The sequence below is a fragment of the Pelophylax lessonae genome (assembly GCF_965119305.1).
Source record: "Pelophylax lessonae genome assembly, chromosome: 1".
Classification (NCBI taxonomy): domain Eukaryota; kingdom Metazoa; phylum Chordata; class Amphibia; order Anura; family Ranidae; genus Pelophylax; species Pelophylax lessonae.
Window position 1 is genome coordinate 574044105 of NC_138768.1, and position 23632 is coordinate 574067736.

The 23632-nt window shown below is 40.0% G+C and overlaps 1 protein-coding gene across 1 annotated transcript in view; it reads right to left on the bottom strand.

Annotated features, from left to right (window-relative positions):
- Positions 1–2527: 2527 nt before the first annotated feature.
- MOB1B (MOB kinase activator 1B) overlaps positions 2528–23632 on the bottom strand; it is a 108163-nt gene continuing 87058 nt past the window's right edge. The window contains exons 2-6 of the mRNA XM_082243539.1: positions 18555–18721; positions 16659–16752; positions 8224–8357; positions 7408–7571; positions 2528–3708 (exon numbers count right to left, since the gene is read on the bottom strand). Coding sequence (XP_082099665.1) covers positions 3631–3708; positions 7408–7571; positions 8224–8357; positions 16659–16752; positions 18555–18721 — 637 coding nt within the window. The 3' untranslated portion in view covers positions 2528–3630. The remainder of the gene's footprint in view (positions 3709–7407; positions 7572–8223; positions 8358–16658; positions 16753–18554; positions 18722–23632) is intronic.

Sequence of the window (23632 nt, forward strand, 5' to 3'; positions counted from 1 at the left end):
GGACATTGAGCCTCACCTAAACTCTATTCTTAATCAGCTTTGTAAAATAGGTCTGCACACAGTACCATTCAATTTTTTTTTCAACTCAATTTAGAAGCTATCAAACAATGTATTAAAGTATAACTAAAGTTACAACTTTTTTCCTAGCTTTGGATAGAATGGAGAGGGATTAGAGCATTTGTCAGTTTTTATTGCTGTCTGTGCCCCCATTAGGGAGATTCACCCTCTCTATTCGTCCTGTTTACCATTATCAATAAAGGTAAAAGTAAAAGAAAACCCCAAATTTTGGGTTGTCCCCAGAAAAGTAATAGAGGGGAAATCATCCAATGAGGACACTAGTTCTGGTGACCTGTTCCTCTCACTTTCTGTTTTGGCTATGGGACAGGAAGTGAAGGCAAATCTCCCCAATGGGACACAGATAGTAAAAAAAAATATTACAGTGGATATAACCCTCCCTTGCTCTATCCAAAATAAAAAACAAAAATGTGCCTATAGTTATACTTAAAGATAAATGGAGCGTGAAGCAGAGTAAAAAAAATATTCCCTACTCGCACCATTCATTTTCTCTCTTTTGCCTATTTTTGGCAATACAGGTTTTTGCTGTTTTATGTTTTTCCCTTTGTAAAGCTTTACAGACCTCATTTACATTTGCTATGATCATGTTGCATGTATGCAGCAGAACTGAAATATGAAAGGAAGTAACCTTTAAAACGTATAAAATAATTTTGGAAAACACTAGTATGCCCATACACACATTTTTCATTATCAGCTTAGAGGAAATTACATTGTTCAGATTCCCTTTTTTGTTTAACATGTTTTATCTGGGAATGATTTAAATGGCAGCATAATCATGAAAATACATCTTTGTAACATTTTTAATATTTCCAATACATTTTAGTAGCAGCATCTACACAGTTAAATAGTTTTCATTCAGTTTAAATGTGTTCAGTGGTCACTGGGTTTCTCGTATTGTATTCTACATCTCATCATATATGCTGTAACCATGGAATTGTGCTTCCCCTGACCTGTGGCTGAGTATCTTGCTTTTCTACAATTCCCTTTACTGTCTTGTATCGGTTTAATTCTTGTCTTTGTTAAAAGCAACATTAAATGAAATATTTAAAAAAAAAATGTGTTCAGTGTCTATTCTTCTCCTGCCATATATAAACCCCTTTTTTAAACTATATAAGCACTATGTAGTCATACGTTTACTGCATATGTTTAGGAATCAGATACCATACCCATACCTATTATTGTACAATATTAAGAGTTTGGGGTCCTGATTTCTCAAGCTGCCCTAGTACTTCACATGTGCTTAATCGACCTTCCTATGGATAAGCCACTTTAACAGGCTTTAAGTGACAGCTTGATGGGCTGAGGTCTTGGTGTTTGCGTAAAATGCAGACTATCCTGATATCCATGCACATTTCTAAAATAAAACAACAATTGTAAAATTATTCTAAAATGATTGACTGTAGTGGTTAATAGTAAGCAGAAAACAACATATTGCCTGTGTAGTGGATTCAGCTGCACACAGATTCCAAAGATCAACTGGTCCAAATAAGGCTTTCATTAAGAGGTACATGTAGAAGAAGTGGGGAGCACTATAGTTTGAGAAGACCTTTTCTATGACATTTAAGTTCAAGTGGTACAGGAGAGGGTCCATTGGCACTGAAAGTGGCATGGCGGGAACTCTAGGGGCATTATTGGCACATGTGGAGGGGTGCGTGGCAGAGGAAGCAGAAGTAAGGTTATGAAATACACCAGGCAGTACCTCAATTAAAGGGAATACTCTGGTGAAGCCTCATGGAGGAGTGTTGAGAAAGGACCACACAGCTGTTAGCAAAAGGTCCCTAAGCAGTCCATGTCTGCTGCTGATCTCATTACTTTCGATGGGCAGATACATTGTTCAGACTCAGGGGCGTAACTACAGGGGTTGCAGGGGGTGCAATTGCAACCGGGCCCCATGCTCCAGGGGGCCTACTCGGCTCCCCTGTACACCTGGATAGGAGGGGCAGTGAGGGCAGCATGTAGAGAAATCACTGTCCTCCTTTTTCCACCTGTAGCTGCAGGAGGAAAATGGAGGAGATTGGTTCTTCTGTATGCTGCCCCCACCACTCCTCCCATCCAGTTCACTTGTGTTCTGCTGTCTTTGCAGGACTTGTGAAAGGGTCCCGCTGCGGGACCGTAATAAAGGGCCCCGCAACAAGAGTAAAGGGTCCAAAGATCAGTGGGAAGAGCCCCAGGCTTGAAGGGAAGGGCCCCCGGGCAGGGGTCCGGGGTGGCCCTTCATGGTTTCTTGCACCAGGGCCCTGAAGGTTCTAGTTACGCCTCTGTTCAGACTATTTTCATTTCTTTAAGAATATTACAGAAATTATGCTGTAACATAGTTGTAAGGTTTTATGGACCTTTTATACACATTATATAGTTTTGCTTGACCCTCATTTGCTGTCTGAAAACAATAGGGTAAGGGTATATGTACAGTCATTAACTAAAAACAAGGTTTTTTTTTTTTGTTTTTCTAAAAAGATCTTTGATCTCTGTAATAATTATAGACATTAATCAATCGTAATATGTTAGAGACAGCAATGCACAAAGCAAGCATAGGGGTGTAAAAGTGCATGCCATGCTCCATTCCGTGCACAAGAGAAAATGGTTTCAGTCCTTGACTATTAAAGTGTCTTATTGGTTCCTGACAGATAACCCAGTAGTGGACAGACTCACTTTCTTTTTTCTATATCCCTAAATTGCAACTAAACAGGGCAGATATCTAAACTAAGTAATCGCTTATTTTTTCTATACAAAATCATCCAAAATATTGCTTTTTCGGCGGTATATGTGCAATCCTTCGATTTTTTTTTTACGTATCTAATCATATCATAGGATATCTCCTAACAGCTACAAAGTCAATTCACAAATTATTTCAGAAGCTCATATTTAAGCTGCTCTCTAATCTGTATGAGCTAAAATACCATAAGGCAAACTATTATTAACAGCTGCTCAAGCTCTAATGTTCTTACAGAACACTGACATTCCAAGCTCTGCCTTAGTTCTGACATAGGGGTAAATAGTTTCCTTTGAGCACAATTCAGAAAAATTCTGAAAGCAACCCATTTTTAAATCTTAAAAATATGACCTAGGTAGAGAAAATTAAAATGCTTTTGGCTTTGTAACTGATGACCATATTTGCTTAATGTTACACATATTTGGCCACGTTCTACCTATCAGAGGTCTGTTCTCAAAGCTCGTGCTCTGTTCCCTTGTTCTCTGTACCACTACATAGATAGTAAATTATCAAGCATTAAAATGTACAATATGTTTAGTGGTTGAGTAAAAATTGAGGCATATTTAAATTAGGCACATTATACTTGTCAACCTCTTCAGTGCAGTAAAGGGTGTGCAAATTATTACAGGGGATTCACACTTCTCTTCCTTTTGCAAACAGGTTATGTAAAAATACAATCAACTGCAATCACTAGAAGGTAAGAAAATAGATACATCACGTTCCCTCTGTAAGCACACACGCAAAAAAGAAAATCATACAGGTTTTGGCTGTTATATGAATGGGCCAGAAACAATAAAACAAAGCTTGCTTGAATGAAAGGCAACTGTGCTCATATCATTGGGATCTTATCTGTCCTTTGAGGTCAGCTTTTCAATTAGTTCCTGTAGGGGAGCTTGTTCTCTTCTGTCAATTAAGTTAAATTCCTGAAAAAAAAATAGAGAAAAAAAAAATTAGAGTGTAAAATAGTTTGGACTACATATAAGATCAAGTCTCTTTTTCAGGTTGTGGAGGGTGGTTCGCTGAAGTCTTTTGCTCAACTTTCTGAGGGATTTATTATCCCCCCACTCATTATTTTTACTATAGACAATTTGCCTATGCTTTTAGAAGTCAATTTTTGAATGCAGTAGTGCAATTAGAGGAGTCTAAGCTGGAACATTTGCTCCATTCGGACTGCAGTATGAAGCGTATGTCACGGATCTACGCTCATTTAGAAATGGATGCATTGCCTCCACTAGACAAATTATGTACCAAGTGGGTGAGGGATGTGCCAGGCTTGGGCCCGGAGGATTGGAATCAGATTTGGGATCTGCCCTTTAAATGTTTAGTCTCTCTGCGCGATCAACAAATTCAGTAGAAAATAGTATATAGGGCCTATTTTACTCCTGCTAGATTACAAATGATGTATCCATCACGCTCTTTGGCGTGTTGGAGTTGTGGAGATCTTGAGGGAAATTTCATACATATTTTCTGGTCATGTCCTCAGATCATTGGCTACTGGGAAGGAGTCCTGGCTGTACTTAATGTCCACACAACAATACATATTCCTAGGTTTATTGAGACCTGTTTACTGGGTTTGGTGACCGCTTTGGCACACACAAGAGCTAAAAAAATACTAGTCAGTCTACTTTTGTTTTATGCCCAGAAAGCCATCAAAAATACTAGTCAGTCTACTTTTGTTTTATGCCCAGAAGGCCATCACGTTACATTGGAAGAAAGTGGTCCCGCCCACTGTTTCTTTTTGGAAGGGACTGGTGAACAGTAACTTACCAATGATTAAAGAAACCTATGCACATAGGGGCTGCCTGAGGAAATATGATAAGATATGGTCAGGATGGCTGGCTGAACCTGGTACGGCCCTATAAGGGTTTGGATAAATTAGTTATATTCCTGGAATTAGGTGGGAAGTGAGCAGGGGTTGGTAAAGTTTAGTTGATGATTACATTAAAGTTTTTATGTATACGTGGTCAAAAATATATGGAGGAAGGAAGGAATTAGGAGGAGGAGGGGGGAGGGTTCTGGGTTTTTTTGTTGTTTGTTTTTTTTGGTGTTGGTATTTTATGTGTAGTTTGTTGTTATGGTTGTTGTATGTATTATATTTTTGGCAACTCATGAAGCTGCATATTATTTTTTTTAATTTCAATAACTGGTACACACATATCTCAATTATCACATATTAATCACAGACTTTTACGTATTTATTTAGTAAAATATTTTAATAAATACCCTGCTGAGAAGTAATACCATAACCTGTCAAATGGACAAAAGCTTGTGTTTATGTTTAAAATATTTTTATGGGTGATATGGGTTTGTCTATTAACAAAGCTCATGTGCTCACAATGTCATTGCTAACATGTTGATCACATTATAAGGAACTATTCTGATTACTTAGTCTTTGATTGTTTTTGGATATCAAGTATTGCCACGGACAGTGTTTTTTCACGGCTAGGAGTGCACACAGCTGCAAAAAGCAGTTTTAGACTTAACAGGTATTAGACAAAACGGGCAACTAAAATGTAAGTCAAGAAGAAACAAACTCTGGTCCGGTGGAAGGGCTTGTATGAGCAGCAACAATGAGGGTCCCAAACTGTCTTAGCACAGGCCCCTCTGCAGTCTATATCTGCCACTTTCCTAAAGCTGAACTCCGGAAAACTAAAAATTCTCCTCTTGCAGTGGGGCCACGCCAGCACTTCAAGGATTAGCTTCTTGTTTGGTCTAAGGCAGGGGTATCCAAACTGTGGGCCTTTGCTTGCCATTATCTGGCCCTTGGGTCAATATTCCTCCCACTGATATGAGGCAATATTCTTCTCACAGTTAACAAGGTTGGGGCACCATTCCTGTCACTGACACCAGTAGATGGGCATAATTCCTGCCACTGACACCAACAATGGGGCATTGTTTCTTCCACTGAAACCAATGGGGCCCTATTCCTCCCACTGACATCAACAATTGGGCACTATTCCCCCCACTGACACAACAAGGGCACACTATTTATTCAATTGACACCAATTATTGGGCACTATTCTTACCACCAATACAAATGATGGGGCATTATCCCTCCTCCTACTAACCACATACGCTTTTTACCTTTTTTACTTCTTCTGACTACAAGCCTGAGGAATTGTTTATGCTGGGGCATTTTCTACATCCACTGGCCACAGTCCAGCCCCTCTTAACCACTTGCCGACTGCGCACAGTATATTTACTGCGGCAGTCGGCCCCGGCCAGGCAGAGTGACGTAGGTCTACGTCGCTCGCCTGTCACTCCTTCTAGAGCCAATAGCGGGCGGGCGCGCGCCCGCTGAGGCGCGCGCCCGCCTCGGCTCGTTCACGGAGGAGTGCGGGAGTGTGACTAGCGGACCCGATGTCCGCCGGTCACACTACGATCGCCGGTACAGCGGGAGAAAGACAGAGCGGCTTATGTAAACAAGCCGCCTGTCAGTTCTCCCTGTAAAAGTGAAGATCAGACAGTTCTACTATGTAGAACTGTTGACCTTTGTTTTTACACTAGTAGACCTGTCCCTGCACAGTTAGAATCACGCCCCTAGGACACACTTAACCCCTCCCTGTCCAATACTGTTAACCCCTTCCCTGCCAGTGTCATTTTTGCAGTAACAGTGCATATATATAGCACTGATTACTGCAGTAATGTCACTGGTACCCCCAAAAGTGTCAAAAATGTCAGTCAAGGGTCCGATCTGTCCGCCGCAATGTCGCAGTACCGCAAAAAAAATCGCAGATCGCCGCCATTACTCGTTAAAAAAAAAAACACCAAAAATGACAAAAATCTTTCCCTTTGTTAGTAAACGCGATAACTTTTGCGCAAACCAATCAAAATACGCTTTTTGCGATTTTTTTTACCAAACATAGGTAGCGTAAAACAAATTGGCCGAAAATGTTAAAAAATTTTGATTTTTACATTTTTTTTGGGGGAATTTCATATCAAAAAAAGTGAAAAATATTGTTGTTTTTGCAAAAATTACGCTCTTTTTTTGTTTATAGCGCGTGATCAAAAAATCGCACAGGTGATCAAATACCACCAAAAGAAAGCTCTGTTTGTGGGAAAAAAAGGACGTGAAATTCGTTTAGGTACAGCATCGCACAACCGCGCAATTGTCCGTTAAAGTCACGCAGTAAAAAATCGCAAAAAACCCCCTGGTCTTTTAGCAGGAAAATCCTCCGGTGGTAAAGTGGTTAAGTCTGAGGGCCAATAAACTGGCCGTTTGCTTGGAAAGTTTGGAGACCCCTAGTTTAGGGGATGGTAAGAGTACTTTTACTTACCTGATACCCCGGAAAATCATGCTACCCTGTGCTCTAGCAGTGCAATGTCCTTCAGGGTCCTCACATCCAGTGCAGGGCTATGGTTCTTACATTGGTCTAGATGATGTCAAATGACCTTAGACTCCCTGAGTTCAGGGGAGAAGAGGCTGGAGGGATTGGTCTAGCGGTACATGAGTCTGCGAGTACGGAAGATCAGGTAAGTAAAAATTGCTTTTCATGGTCTCCTAGGCATAAACACCCCACTGCAAGGAAGGACTTTTTACTTCTCTGGAGTTCAGCTTTAATGTCATAGCATATTATTCTGACAGTTACAACATAAACAACATAAAGAGAACATACAGTTACCTGGACAAAAAATATAAAGTGCTTGAAAGATGTGTTGAGATGTGCCTCTTCCTGCAGTTGGATCACTGAGTCAAAGTGCTGGTGATAGATGTGGGCATAAACCCGGAAAAGTCGCTTTAATATGATTTTAGCTACAGACATGAAGTTCTTTGGAAACGGAACCCCTAGAAAATGTAACCAAATTAAAAGATTGCCATTACATCTCTAAAATCAACCTCTTTTTAAAATAAACATACAAACAGGTTTACAATGAGGGCTCAGCTATTACACTTTAAGGCAAAAAGGGAAATTCTTTTGAGTACAGCGAAGTGCATATTTTGGACAGAGAAGACACACATATTACAAGAACAGTTTAAGAGGCCATCTAGATCAGATTGGAAAACCCATCATTGAACAGGGGTGGGAGTCTTCAACACCATCTGTCTTCCACATTTTAACTTCTCTACCACAGTATTTGGACAACAAATCACACTTTCAACCATGAAAATTGAAGTATTAACATTTAAAAAGCCTTCCTAACAGCAAGGATGGGATTGTGCAACTAGTACAGTATAAAGCCTCCATTTTTTCACCTTTCATCCTGCCCTTAGACAAAAATATCTGCCTTCTAATGTAACTGGATTAAGGTGCTGGATATAAATACTTGGGTATTTTCCTTCTTTATTACAATGAATAAGTGGCTTTGACATGCCTCACAACATCTTCAACATGACATGACAACTTCAGTTAAATGTGGTAAGTGAGCTGGGAAATTTTGTTTGTATTTGATAAATGTGACTAGATTACAAGATATCTTTTCCACGAGTAACCGCTTACCGATTTTTGAAGGGAAAAGAGTTTCATCGTCAAGCTGGTCTTGCACCCAAGTCATTAGATAATCAATATATTTGGGGGCAGAACACTTAATTGGCTTCTTTATGTTGGTCCCATCCGCCCAGTGATATTCATATCTAGAAAAAAACAAAAAACACGATTTTTGGACACATCAGTGTTCTTTCTCACTTATCTCCTCATCTAATCTAACACAACCTTGAGCCACTATTATACCTCTTCTTCAAAGCATGATCTTAAAAGCCAAATACACTATATTGTCAAAAGTATTGGGGCGCCTGCCTTTACCTGCACATGAACTTTAATGGCATCCCAGTTTTAGTCTGTAGGGTTCAATATTGAGTTGGCCCACCCTTTGCAGCTATAACAGCTAAAACTTTTCTGGGAAGGCTTTCCGCAAGGTTTAGAAGTGTGTCTATTGGAATGTTTGACCATTCTTCCAGAAGCGCATTTGTGAGGTCAGGCCTGGCTTGCAGTGCCTGTAAAGGCAGGCGTGCCAATATTTTTGAGAATATAGTGTATGGTTTGTACTGCATGGTTTGTAGTAGCATTGGTCCAGTTGGTCTTTGCTACTACAGTGACCACCTCTGTTTTGCTGGTCCTGTGATGAGCGGCTTCCATGCTGTATAGTAACCAGAGGGGGGTGCCTGCTTGGAATGGGCACCAGTCACAGAACATCTTGCATTTCTCTCAATAATGCAAGGTATTCTACGACTGGAAAAGTTGGAGAGGTTGTGGGGGGATGCCATCACAATCTCCAACTAGTCCAGTCAAAGAACATGTTGTATCCATTGAGAAAAATTCAAGGCGTTCAATGAATGATGCCCATGCCAAAAGAACCCCATATGTTAAATATGCAGCAGGACAGCTGCTCAGCACATAACCTAGAAGACAGTGGCAATGTTTTCTTCGACTGGATGACCCGTTGAGGCAGGAGGATGATTTCATGATCTTCAGCTAGTCCAAGCAGAGACCACCTAGCATTCACTGACAAAAATGCAAGAATGGTAATTGTGCTGGACAAATAAGCCCCTGTGTTCTCTATGCAGCAGTTTCCAAAGGGATTCCATAGGTATGGCACATGCATAATTACTTTGGCCCAAGCTAAACCAATGTAAATATGCAATAAAATTTATAATTGGAGTTCAGCTTGATTAACAGAGAAGCTTGTAGCAGCATGAGAATTTCACATAAACTCACAGTATTGCTATGGTTACATAATACTGTAGAAGCAAATGAATTGTTAAGAATGAAAGAGGTGGAGAAAAAAACAAGAACACTAGACAAGGGAGCACAGGGAGCACATCGCTTCCCCGGGTTGCATCAATTTTCAACAACTTTGCTGTACCTGACCTTGACTTATACATGTACACAAATACATCAACAATTATGCAAGAAAATGCATCTAATAGGTACCCACAAACAAAAGAAGCATTAGATTCCAGCATGGCTTGTGATTTTCAGGTCATATAGAGGTTGACTGGGGAGTGGCTTTTACAGTTTGGAGCTGATTTACTAAAACTGAAGTGCAAAATCTGGTGCAACTTTGCATAGAAACCAATCAGCTTCCAGATTTTTTTTTTTGTCAAAGCCTAATTGAACAAGTTGAAGTTAGAAGATAATTGGCTACCATGCATAGCTGCACCAGATTTTGCAGATCTTCTGACATGTTGGTAAATATCTCTGTATTTCTGCTCCTGTGTAGAACAAAAAATTGTAAGGAAAATCTCTTGATGTACCTATAATGCATTTGTGTATTGATTGAGCTGACCAAAGATAGGGGTACTAGTAGTGTACTGCCTGGAGTAGGTCTCTCACCATCCATTTTTCTCACCCTTGGATTGGAGTAGCCGAGAAAAAAAGGCATTTCTTTAGTTGCTCTTTCATACTGGCGATAATGTTTACCCCATTCTGAAAAGCTTTTCAGAGGGCAGTAAATAAGCGGTTAACAGGCTTTCAGAAAGCATTACATTTGCCTTATGAAGCCTGTATTTTCTTTTTTTCTACTTTCTTTTTAATTACCAAATTGCAATTTTATATTGCGCTGGAACTACACGCCAATCGTTTGGTTGGCAGTTGCAGTGTGGCCTCCATTGAGCTTAATGGGCGAATTTGACAGATGGTGCCACCTGTCGGACTCCCCAGTCTGAGTCAAACATTAAGGTGATTTGTGTCCAATTGCTATCTTGCTGATGTGATAGTGACAGTGTATATGCAGGAATATGTAGAAACAAATGGCATATGACAAAAGATTCCTGTAAACCCGGTACCAGATACCGACAGAGTAAAAAAAAGACTTTGATATGTCACAAAACCTATTCACTCAAGCAACTGTTTTTATACATATCTATATATATAAATATATATATATATAGACCTCAATGCGTTGGATTCAATCGATCGTTTCTATCTTTGTAGTGCTTTGACTGCTTGATTACTCAGTGATAATTACAACATGTTCTTTTTCCATGTCCTACAAAAACAAAGTGGGGGCTGCAAAGACACGTTTTGCAGTTGAAAGTCCTTGTGTTTCTGCTCCTGATGCTATTGAATGATTGCACATTTTCAAAACTTACACAATTACAGCTTTTGTTCTAATATGGACAAATTAAGCAGGCAGTGACAATACATGGCTGTATCCCAGCACTAACTGTAATGACCAAGCAAGAGCTGGTAATGCCGGGCTTTTCCTAGAGGATAACCGGCATTGCCAGCAATCAGAAATGTTCATTATCATACACAGAAGCAACTTGCTCCAAACTAAAGCTGTGTATTCACTACTAGATTTCTAAATCACATTTTTTGTTTTAAGAATGTTTGTTTGTGTTTCTAATCATTTGCAGGGTGAAATTGATGCTCATTTATGACCATAGTGACAAAAAAATTCTAAGGAGCAGGATAGAAAAATATTCTCTAAGGGTCCTTTCACAGGAACGATCCGATCAGACCCGCCTGTCAGTTTTTTAGGCGGATCTGATCGGATCCTCCATGCATCCCTATGGGGCATGTCAGCGGTGACATGTACGCTGACACCCGCTGCCATCCGCATCCGATCCTGTCTGTGAAATCTGGACGGATGGAAACCCTATTTTCCATCCGTCCAGGGGATCGGATGGGATGGGATCGGATGAGAACGGACAGGCGGTCCACTCTCATCCGATTCCCCATAGAGAGCAGAGACGGAGCTGTCATCCGCCTGCTCAGCGGGGATTCGGCAGATCGATCCCCGCTGAGCAGAGTACGGCCCGCAACGGAATGCGGACCGTGTGAAAGGAGCCTAACATTTTTCCAACAGTGTATGTGGTCTTCATGCCTAAAATAATAATAACAAAAAAACACTTATTTATTTTATAGTGCCTACAAAAAATACACAAGAAATACACAGGATAAAACAAAGGAAAAAAGAGACAATTACATAAAATCTTGTCTAAAGAAAAAAGTTTTTAGATTTGATTGAATTTAGAAAAGAGGACCCTCTAAAACTCTTTGCAAGTGAATTCAAGAATTTTGGGGCATACCAAAAGAAGGTTCTGTCTCCCATCGAGTGTAGGTGAGTAGAGGGAACACAGAAGAACAGAATTTTAGGAGTGGAAGTTACAAGGGGGGAGTAAGTTGATAAAAGTTCAGACAGATAATGGGGTGTTAAGCCATAAAGGGCCTTTATAGGTGAGCAAGAAGATCTTAAAGTCAATGCAAAACCTGATGGGTAGTCAGTGCCAGGACTCCTGAATAAAGATAATATGATCACTTGTACCACTTGTATAAACCTAGTCATGATTATGGCTGCAAAATTATGTACATATTGAAACTGATTAATAGTGGATTTAGATACACCAGCGAGTAGAGCATTGCAGTAGTTAAGACGGGAGAACACCAATGGATGGATCAGCTTTGCAGCTACAGTGTATGATTACATAGGACACTGTAATAGACTGTAGATAGACTACCAGGACTGGCCTTACATAATTAATGGGGGTACCAATAAGCATGACTTCAGTCTTGTCACAGCTTATTTGAAGGATATTGTGGGCCATCCAAGTTTATATATCACATTTATTCCAAAATCAAATATTGAAAGCAAATGAAATTTCGAACGACATTCATCAAGCTGTTGAATGTACTGAGAATTTTTGTATGAATTTTGTTCAAAACTCTATCAGTGTATACCTAGCTTAAGAATGGTGAACAAGAAAACATTTGCCCATCCTCAGACTGATCACTGCACTGGCAGACTATTTCCTAGTCTTCCTAGACTTGACTGATGGGTAAGTGTGACCCTTTTTTTTCCTTTTTCTGTGTGCCACATTTACCTGCCAGTCAAGCCAGAGACTAGATAACAGTGGGAGCTGGTAGTACAGTAACTTGTTTTAGGATGGACAGATATTTTACTGGACACCAATCTAAGTATTATATAAGTCTATCTACAGGCAGTCTTAAAGGAGAAGTATGGACTAAGCTTTTTTGACTATACTTCTGTAGATCACAGGAGTGCAGTTCGTTCTGCACTCCTGCGATCTATTTTCAGCCAACAGCGATCTGAAGCCTGCTGTCAGCTAACTTCACAAAGCTGGTCAAGGCTCTGGAAAAATCTCAAACTATTTTATGGATACATCCAGAAGCTTAGATCTGCACCTGGCTCAGCCTCTCAGCGATCTGCTAAGAGCCTAAGCCAGCCCCTCCCGCCCCCTCCAGAGCCTAGCACTCCAGTGAGCGTGGGAGGGGAGAGCAGAGAACCACTGACTGACAGTCATGGCTCTCTGCTCAGAGCAGGCGGGGAGAATTGAGCAATCAGCAGTGTTTGATCACTCATTTCTCACTACAGAGCCAGCGGGGTACAGATGCCGCATTGAATCGATGTTGCATCCACCTAGGTGAGTATAATTTTTTTTTTTCCAAAGCCAAACTTCTCTTTTAATATTCTTAGGACACAGTTAGCTTGGTGATGAAACAAAGGAATAGCAAAATGTTCACATCCGTGTGCACACTAATTAAGTAGCTTCAAAACAATGTAGATGCTTGTATGAAACTCAACCCTTTGAATTTGTAAAGAACTGATGTCTCTCACTTCTTCATTCACTTACTTACTTAACCAAGTACCTGCATATCCTTTATGGGGCCCAAAGTGTAGTTCTTAGTTGTGTGTATGTGCCCTCGTCTATTCGATATGTAGTATGCACCACAGATATATGGTTTTCACTGTATTTTAACAATGCTTGATCAAAAAGTTCCTCATGGTCCTCATCATTGCATTATATCCCTATTATGTGAATTTTTGTGTAAGGTTCCTGACAGTAAGGTAAGGATCCTGTATAAATAGGATATAGTATGTGTATGTTTAAATGTGAATAAGGGATCTTAGATTGTAAGCTCCTTGAAGGCAGGGACTGATATATGTAAAGTGCTGTGTAAATTGATATAAGTACCTGTAATAAATACATACATAAAAAAAGCAGAAATATCGCACTGTATTATTTGAATTGTTGATGTCCGTTATAATTATTATTATTATTTCAGGTACTTATATAGCGCTGTCAATTTACCCAGCGCTTTACATATACATTACACATTCACATCAGTCCCTGCCCTCAAGGAGCTTACAATCTAAGGTCCCTAACTCACATTCATACATACATAGTAGGGCCAATTTTATAATATACTCTAAACGTTACAGGATGTAACAACGACAGAGACTAAACAAGACCATCTATTTTGAATCCTGTTTCTTTTCAGTTACATTCTGCTGCAGGAACCTTGGCAGATTTTCCAGCAATAATACTATTAGAGAGTAGAAAACCAAGTAATAAATGCCTAATTCAATTTACATCATGACCAGTTTCTAACAATGTTAGGAAAAATGGTTTCGAACCTTTTGTTAATGTACTGAACATCGTATAGAGTCAGATCTTATCAGGAAACATCAAGTTTATCCAGCAGGCATGACAAATAATTTCTAACTGGACGTGGTGCTAGTTATTCAAACTTTCTCAGCCGTGGTCATTAGCACTTCATATAAAATGGAATCAAATTTCTGATTAGGGGCCAAATCAGCATTTAACACATTAAGGAAATGGTGACAGGAGAGACATTGTAGATTCCTATACATAAAGACCCTATAATAATGCACAATTTACATCTAAACTATTGTTATATATAGCAAACCCAAAGCAATATCATGAAAATAGCCACCAGTTTCAATCAAACGTGTATGGGAAAGAATTTTAAAGAAAAACTCCCTTTATCTCAGTATTCTGAAAGATAGGTTTTAGTTTAGTGTAAAAGTTGATGATGGTTTAAATATTTTACAAATAAAAATGTAATACACAGTGTGCCAGTCACACAGATGTTGCAGAGTATCATGTATTTTCTAAAATAGGGACACAGCAGACAATCCTTGCTTTCAGACTCTCACTCTGATTAAATCTCTATAGGACCTTTCATGATAGGCAGAGGAGGTAGGATAAATCACTGCTCTAGCTCATTTAATGGTTGCGTGTTTATTTCAGTTTTTCCTATTGAGTACTACAGTTCAAGAACATCAGTTTATATTTTCGACCAGCTCACTAGGTATGTAAAAATTAGAGGCCAATATGTCTTTATTATTATTTTACAATAAGATAAAGACAATGAAGAAAAGTTAAACAGTCGGGTTACAGATAAAAAGCCCAGCTATTGTCAGGATTAAAACAGCACAAATGGGAGGGTCATAATAAAAAAAGAAATACAAAAGAACATCATAGGTCATGTTACAAGTATGAATTGTCTATATATTAGTTGCCAAAGCACATAATAGTAATAGTAACCCTAGATATAAGATTGCATGGAAGTGTAATAGACCCTCATACATTCCACTAAATTATTCCTAAGAGAGATACCAGGAAACTGCTAAAGAAGGTTGGGTTGTAGAAGAAAAGATACATGAGAAATAAGAGAGAAAGGAGGAAAGCGATCATTACGTGGGCATAGAACTAGAATAACGAATAAGAATGACCATTACGTGGGCATAGAGGGAATAAATCAGAGAGGGGAGAAAGAGAAGTGAGTCCTTAGGGATCCAAATGGCAAAACAAGGGAGCTACCCACAATGGATCTGATATGAGATTCAGAAACCAAAAAGAATAAAGAAACTGATCATAGGTAGCCCTAAATGGAACTGTTACTAGATGGAGGTAAAATGTCCTCACCACTGGCGGGGGGTAAGAAATTCTTTCATGTTATCACATGAGGAGAAATGGGTCCAAATATATAACAAAGGTACAAAGTACCATTGTCCATCGCCAACATCTCCTCCATATGCATCATGTCATTTACTGTCGAAACCCAGAGGGCCATGGAAGTAACAGTGTAATGTTCAATATAATGTTTAAAATTCAATATAATGGGAGAGAATTTTATAGTTCTTTTCTTGAGCATAACAGGAGACGGCAGATTTATGAGTTAAAAAGGGAGGAAGTCTGACAATCTGCAGCTGAAAGGTCTCTTCCCAAGTCTACAGACCATACCCTGGTATATGTTGGGAGGTCTTCATGGAGAAAGTAGTGGAGCAGTTTGTAAAGAGTAGAAAGTAGGTGTCTGGACGTCTAATGGAGAGCATAACCATTCAAACTCTGTCAACGAGCAGTGTGTGGAAGCAGGGGTAAAAGGTGCTTACAGATGACAAATGAAGAGCCATCAACCAACCTCCATTTCAGTGTCCCACAACTTTTAATACTATTTCAGCACATGCCATAAAAATTACATACATTTTGCTGCATGTGCCACTATTAGCCCCATCCCCTTTTCCACCCAGGGAGGGGGTGCAGCATGCCATCTTTACCCTGGGCACTGGATTGAATTGTCCTTGCACGGTCTATTAGCAAAATGTATGTAGGCAAAGACACACGCTTGCCCCCACCTCTATTAAATGAAGAATTAAAACACTAATACCTTTGTACTGGCTTTTGAAATTTGCAATGCAACAATTAAAAAATTGGATGGAAAGTTTAGCACTGTAAAACACTTTTTGATAAATAAATAGTGCATTTTTATACAGGTACTGTATACACATTGGACCAAAATGAGGAACAAATGAGGAGAAAAAAAGGGAAAAAGGACCTTTGCTCAAAAATCAGGAACTGTTGGGAACTATACGTATGGCAAATGCCATGTAAACTTCAATGAAGTTTTTTTGCTGCATGCAAAGTCAGTAGGTGGCTAATTACAAAAAAATGAAACTAGAAAACACATTTTTTAATTAAAATGTAACAGTAGGATCAGGTCCGAAATAGATATTCATGTCATACTTCTGTGGCAGATTTTGGGATAAAGCACTTCCAGGTTAAACAAGTTATTGCCACTATACCAATGAGATGTCCCACTAAAGGAAGAATGCATACTAATACTGTGGATATTAACAGGCAGGATACATAAAAAAAAAGTCTTACTTGGGTCCAGCAGACATTACCGGGCAACTCTCTTCTGTGCAGAAATCTGTAATGGTTCCATACAACATATTGATCTGGTTGAAAAAATCCACAGCTGGAAGTGAAAACAACAATTAGATGCCTAAATGTGTGCAGATGGAAAATACTAGGCAGTAATTCTGCACTTTGATAAAATACAGTCAGTCACTTCATATACTGCAACACAAAATTGGAAAGATAGAAAAGATATTTAAATACATTTTTTTTGTGTGTACCTTCCCAAAATATCTTTTTTTGTATTCTGTATTTTTTATGGGAACAGACTGGAGACATGCAAACAGAACATTATGATCTCCCTAATGCTTAATTACAATAAGACTGAGCTGACACGAAAGTACAACTTGCACATATACTGATTTAACCTAAAATATAATACATAGGCATCTGAGTACTTGGATAAGAAAAAAATTACATTTATTTACATAACATTTACTTTGAAACAATGCCTGTGATAAATTTTCAATCTCATACTATCCAGTTATGACAGTTTTCCAGCGCAATGACAGGTTAACACCTATTTAGTTACGAACAATACCCCTATTTCACTTGGTATGATCCACATATCCAGGCCCTCCTTAGCGTGAGGCCTGCACAAGATTTGACATTTCACTTGATTGCCGTGTTCTTTTGTAAACTCAGAAGCTGACAGAGGAAGTCTTCCACTACTCACTTACTTTGTGGCTCTGACTGATGACATGTATTACAAAGTCCAGCAGAGAAAGCCTTCAGTGTATACCTTCCTCTGCCGGCTTCTGTGTTTACAAAGGACAGCGGGTGAGCTGTCAAATCCTGTGTGAGTCCTGCTTTGATGGAGGTCTGGATGGGGTTGAGTGGCCCAGTGTCACTGGAAGAACAGGAGAACTTCCACCAAACACTTTTCATCCCTGGGCTATTCACCTATGCCCCGTCCTCAACTCACTGATGGAGATCTAGAGGTGAGCAGCAACAGCGGAAGTAGGCTATTTTTAAGGTGATTTGTAACTATTCTTCACTGTCCACCTCTGAAGTTCCTTTCTCATGATGCCTTATTTCCTATGCCATGCTGTATGTTCTCTCTTTCACACCCCCTAAATTTCTATGCCAGTGCTGTACATTATACGATATTGCAAAAAGTGGTCACCTCCTCCATCTATAACTGGTCTAGATAGTAAGTAGCACTGGAAGGGCAAACGCAGATCAAAAAACGAAAGGATTTCCAGTGACTACTTACCAACCAGCCAGCAACCAGCCAAATTAACCTGTCTAACAGTATGCGTTAAAAACAGGGGTTTAGTTGCACACATTTGCAAATACATGCGTAAGCTGCAGGCCGCACCAAGGCACCCTGATATCTGCAGTCCCTAACTCTACCTTTAAAGAGTCTCCACAATGGGAGCACACGCTCTCCATCCAACCTCACTGAGCTTGAGCTGTTTTGCAAGGAGGAATGGGCAAAAATTCCAGTCTCTCGATGTGCAAAACTGATAGAAACATACCCCAAGCGACTTACAGCTGTAATCGCAGCAAAAGGTGGCGCTACAAAGTGTTAACTTAAGGGGGCTGAATCATTTAGCACGCCCAATTTTTCAGTTTTTTATTTGTTAAAAAAGTTTTAAATATCCAATAAATTTCGTTCCATTTCATGATTGTGTCCCACTTGTTGATTCTTCACAAAAAATTACAGTTTTATATCTTTATGTTTGAAGCCTGAAATGTGGCAAAAGGTCGAAAAGTTCAAGGGGGCCGAATACTTTCGCAATGCACTGTAGGTGCTATGGTCAAACACAGCTCCTGCACACTTTAGAGAGACACAGTCATTTAAAGCAAAAATCTTCTAGGAAAAATCTGATTTTGATTTTATAATACATTAGCGCTTACTATTTACAGCGACCCATTCATTGAGGTCCTCCCCTTCTGGTAACATGACAGCCATGCGGAGATTACCACTGCCCAGAGTGGCTTCTGCATGTTTGAGCAGCTCATATTGGTGGGAGCCTTCAGGAATACTCTTCTTTGGTTTAAAAGTCTTCGAAGAGCGATTGCCACTGCAAAAAAGGCAAAGAGTAGGTTAGTGTTTTAGGTTACCACTGCATGCTGACAAAACTAAAGTGGAAAAAAAAGTAATGTATAAAAATAAAAGCTATGTGAACAAACATTATGTAAATAAAAAAAACAAAAAAACATTCCAACATGTATATGTACAGCAGATTTTTATACTCATTGCTGGCTCCTTTAGAGCATGGCGACTAAACAGAATATATACAGTACTGCAAAACATGAAAAAGAATCTGTAGCTTTAGGTGATCAAAATGTTTCGGATACCATTCAAGGTACGTATGACAGCGAAACAAGTTGAGGCTAGTGAGTGAGTGACGTTTTTTCTGTTTGCTGTAACGAGAGTGAGGCTTGGAACGCACGCCAGCGCCAATACGCAGAGTGGTGAGTGCACGACCATAGAGATCGCTGGTGAGCTCAGTGATGGTCCACAGGCACCAACCCATGTGAGTGTATTTTTTATATTTTAAAATCACAACAATAAACTGATTCAAGGGAGTTGCGCAATGATGGCTATTCTTTATTCTATCAATGCATGAGAGGAACGGTTACAGAAATCGGAGCCATAGGAGAGACCATACAGATCCACAGAGGCGTTTTCAATAAAGGCTTTAAATAATATTAACCGCTTGTGAGTGTGCAATTTAGCTGGTGGTGGACATGCACAACATTGGGTGAAGCACTGCATGAGAAAAAGATATCATTTTGGCACGAGTTTGAATCAATGAAACTTGGATATTTGAAACAATTGCTGTTTTTTGTTTTCTGTTATTCTCATATGTGTATGATTTGCGTTAATATTGGGGTTATAATGTTTAACTGTATTAAGCATGTATGTTGGCACTTTTATAGGTTAGCGCAGCTAATCACATTTTCCTTGTTTCCATTTTATACTCCATAACTTGGAGTCACTTTTAGCTGGAGCAAAAATTTGTAATTTTATAATTTTATTATTAATTGTTGCACCGGTGACACTTACACAATATAGTTTACAAGCCCAACAATGAATCGTTCTGTGCATTACATAGTCCTGAACCCTGCACTCTGACTGCTTTACTGTATATGCTTTGTCCTAGGCCAAACAATTTTGGTGGAATTTTCGGATTGTGTGTACGGAGCTTTAGTATAAAAACGGCCTGGTAATGAGGGGGTATACACAGACTAGTACTCAAATGGTTAAGATAAATACACACATTTTTCCTATGTTCATGTTTTATCTCTACTTTTTCTTGTATGAATAATGTCAACAAAATGGTGGGGCACTTCACACTGAGGCGACACGACTCCTTACTACTTCGGGGGCGACTTGTGCATTACCATGCACCACGACTTCGGAGCGACTTGCAGGGACTTCACATAATGGAAGTAAATGCAATTCGCTCCGAGGTAGCCCCGAAGTAGTACAGGACCCTTTTTCTAAGTCTTGTGTCGCTCCTATTAGAACGGGTCATGTAGCGGTCAATGGACCGCAAGGGAGCGCGACTTGTCAGGCTGACAAGTCACCTGACAAGTCACGCTAGTGTGAACGGGCTCTAAAAGTGATTGCAAACCCATAATGTTTATTGTTTTAAAATAACAAACATGTTACAATGTACTAATAGCCGGTTCACACTAATCCGACTCAAATTTGCCCCGAGCACGTACAGCGCGACTTCATCGCGGCTTGCAAATTACTTCTCATAATAGAAGTCAATGCAAGTCGCTCCGACTTCACCAAAAAATTGTGCAGGAACCTTTTTCTAAGTCGGAGCAACTTGAGTCGCTCTGATTAGAACGGTTCCATTGCACAGCAATGGGAGCTACTTGTCAGGCGACCAAGTCGCCTGACAAGTCGGAGTAGTGTGAACCGGCACTGAAGCTCCGTACACACGATCCGAAAATCGGACAGATTGTCCATTTTTTTTTTTTTTTTTGCATGCTAGTCGCATAATAAACATGAAGAGTTTACTAAAGTTACGAAAATTCTCGTACAACAGAATAAAAAAATCCGAATAGATGTAATGTGTTGTAGTGTATTTGTATTGTATTTTAAAAAACAACTATACTGATTAAAACAAAAATCGTGCGATCTGGTATTGTATGAGAAAAGTTTTCATGCTTGTTAGATCGGATAATATCGGATGAACTGTCGTGACCGGCTCTCGAAAGCTGTGCACTAACGATTCCGATTTTAAGATTGTGTGTACGGGCCATTATCTGCTCTGTGCAGTGGTTTTTCACACAACAGCCCCAATGCTTCTCTTCTCGGGTCTCTCACTGTTGCTTCTGGCTCCTCCCCCTGCTGGGTGCCCACCATAACAAGCCCCTTGCTATGGAGATACTCGTGTAGGCTCGCTCTAGAGCTGACTGTGTGTCCATAGACACACAGAGCATGGCTCAGCCCTGCCCATAAGGAGGGAAGGAGAAAGTTAAAAAATTTAACAATGGTGCGCTGTATCTTTAAATAGCCATAGTGTCACCAGAATGGCACAACAGAATATACAAACAGTTAATAGTATATAGATAAACATATATCCAGTGAATACTGCCCCATCAAAACCTATAAAAAAAAGTGTCCATCCGGTGAGGAAAAAGTGCTTAACTGCAGTCCATATTAAAAAATAAAACAATTTAGTGAATATCCAAAAACGTGCTTCCAAACACCAAATCCCCGCCAGGTGCAGTGCTCGTTCACCTTCACTATTGACCATAAAGGTCAGTAAGCGCAGATATAAGAACAGGTTTTTAGTCATCCACCATGCAGTTTTAACTGTCAGCTCCATGTCTTCTCAAAAGGTCACGAGCATTTCTCAAACATAAAAAAATCCATTCATAGCAAAATATGTATACTAAAATTGCTTTATTAGAACATTTAAATTTGCACTCACATGTAGGTAGTCTTAGATATAGCATGAAATATATAAGAGAGTCGGCAGCAATCCTAACAACAGCGACCTCCATGTCTCAGAGACACCCGGAAGTGACGTCACTGGCTTTGGCACATACACGTCGTTGGATCAAGATCTGGCTCAGGCAAGTATCTGGGCGGAGGGGGTTGCTGGACTAAAGTTTTTTTTAACCTTAAAGTGATTGTAAAGTCTTGTTTTTTTTAAAAATAACAAACATGTCATACTTACCTGCTCTGTGCAGTTGGTTTTGCACAGAGCAGACCGAATCCTCCTCTTTTGGGTCCCTCTTTCCTGCTCCTGGCACCTCCCTCCTATCGAGTGCCCCCACAGCAAGGAGCTTGCTATGGGGGCACCCGAGCCGAGCTGCAGCTCCATGTGTCCATTCAGACACAGAGCTGCCGTTCGGCCCTGCCCCCTCTCTCTCCTGATTGGCTCACTGACTTTGATTGACAGCTGCGGGACAGACTGCTGTCTGTCTACATGTGAGTGCAAATCATGGCTGTATCTCAGGCAATCACGAGGGAGAGTCCCAGGATGGCCGAGGGACTCGTGGACATCACTGGACAGAGAGGGGGCACAGCTAAGTATTAGGGGTGCTTGGGGCGCTGCTACACACAGAAGGCTTTTTATCTTAAATGCATAGAATGCATTAAGATAAAAAAACCTTCCTGACTTTACAACTCTTTTAATGCAGAAAATGCATTAGGTAAAAAAAACCTTCAGCTTTAGAACCACTTTAAGCGCAATCCAAGGTGACCAATCCATTTTAAAGTTTAATGGATTAGTGCAGAATGGCTGATTATTTCATTAAAGGAGAAACTTTAAACAAACTTATATACACTCAGCTCCACCCTGCATCGGTGTGACACTGCAAATGTCCCCCCCAGCTCTAAGACTAAGTACTGAGCGATCACATAATCGCTGAGCTCCCAAAGGAGAACATTGATTGTCAGTCACTGCTCATCACTCCATTAGTACTGGAGCACTAGGCTTGGGAGGGGACAGGCACAATTGGCTCTGGATCTGAAAGGTCTTGGTGTCTTATGTCTGCAACGATTATCGGCCGACCGATCGGCCGTCTTTTGTCCAAGTTGTGTTTTGTTGGTTGGAATGTGCCTAGACTGCACACGAATTTTCTCGGCCAACAAAATTCTACTTCAGAAGTGATGTCATGTGCTGGTTTACTTTCCGTGTGTTTTTTCTTCTCTGAGCATGCCCAGTCTTGCTCATCAGATTTTTGTTTGCCGAAATCTGTACTGACTGACCGAAAATCGGCCGTTGTGTTGACGGCCAACAAAAATTTTATAGCCTGCACACCAGATTTTATTCGGCCGAAAAGTCGGAGTCGGTTGTCGAAAGCATCATACTAACAAGCCGAAAATCGGCTGATCGGACGTTGGCCGAAAATTCACGGCCAACTATCGACGCGTGTGTACGGGGCATTAGTCCCACCAAATGTGTTTTAGTGGGACTGTCTCTTTGCATCCCCTAAACATCAGGGAGAAGTACCTAGGGAAAATGTATCAAGTTTATAATTAAATCATAAAAGGAAATTGTGCTAGAGGGTATACAAATGTGTTGCCACTAGCACCCCAATAGATATAATATTACTGAAATAAATGTGAAAAATAAGAAACGTGCAGCGCTTTCTAAGTGTTGACATATAACATCCAATTAAAAAAAAAAATAAAAAAAACCTCATAAAAAACGAAATCACACAAAAATGATATGCATGACATCAATTTCAGTGGAGAGTCTTAAAAAAAATGAGTTCACAATATAAGTCCACCATCCAGCATGCGATGTTAAAAGTCTTACAAGCATATTGCCATGAAGTGCAACAACACCACAAAACAGGTGTAGATTCTCAGGCTGTGATCCATCCACTTCACCAATGTATTCCTCCACCATATGCCAAACCATGCATGCTTACATAAATATTGTAATATAGTTAGCTTCAATTGTCACTGAGTGTAAATCTGAATTCCAGGTATGGCTATTTTGGCAAAGTTA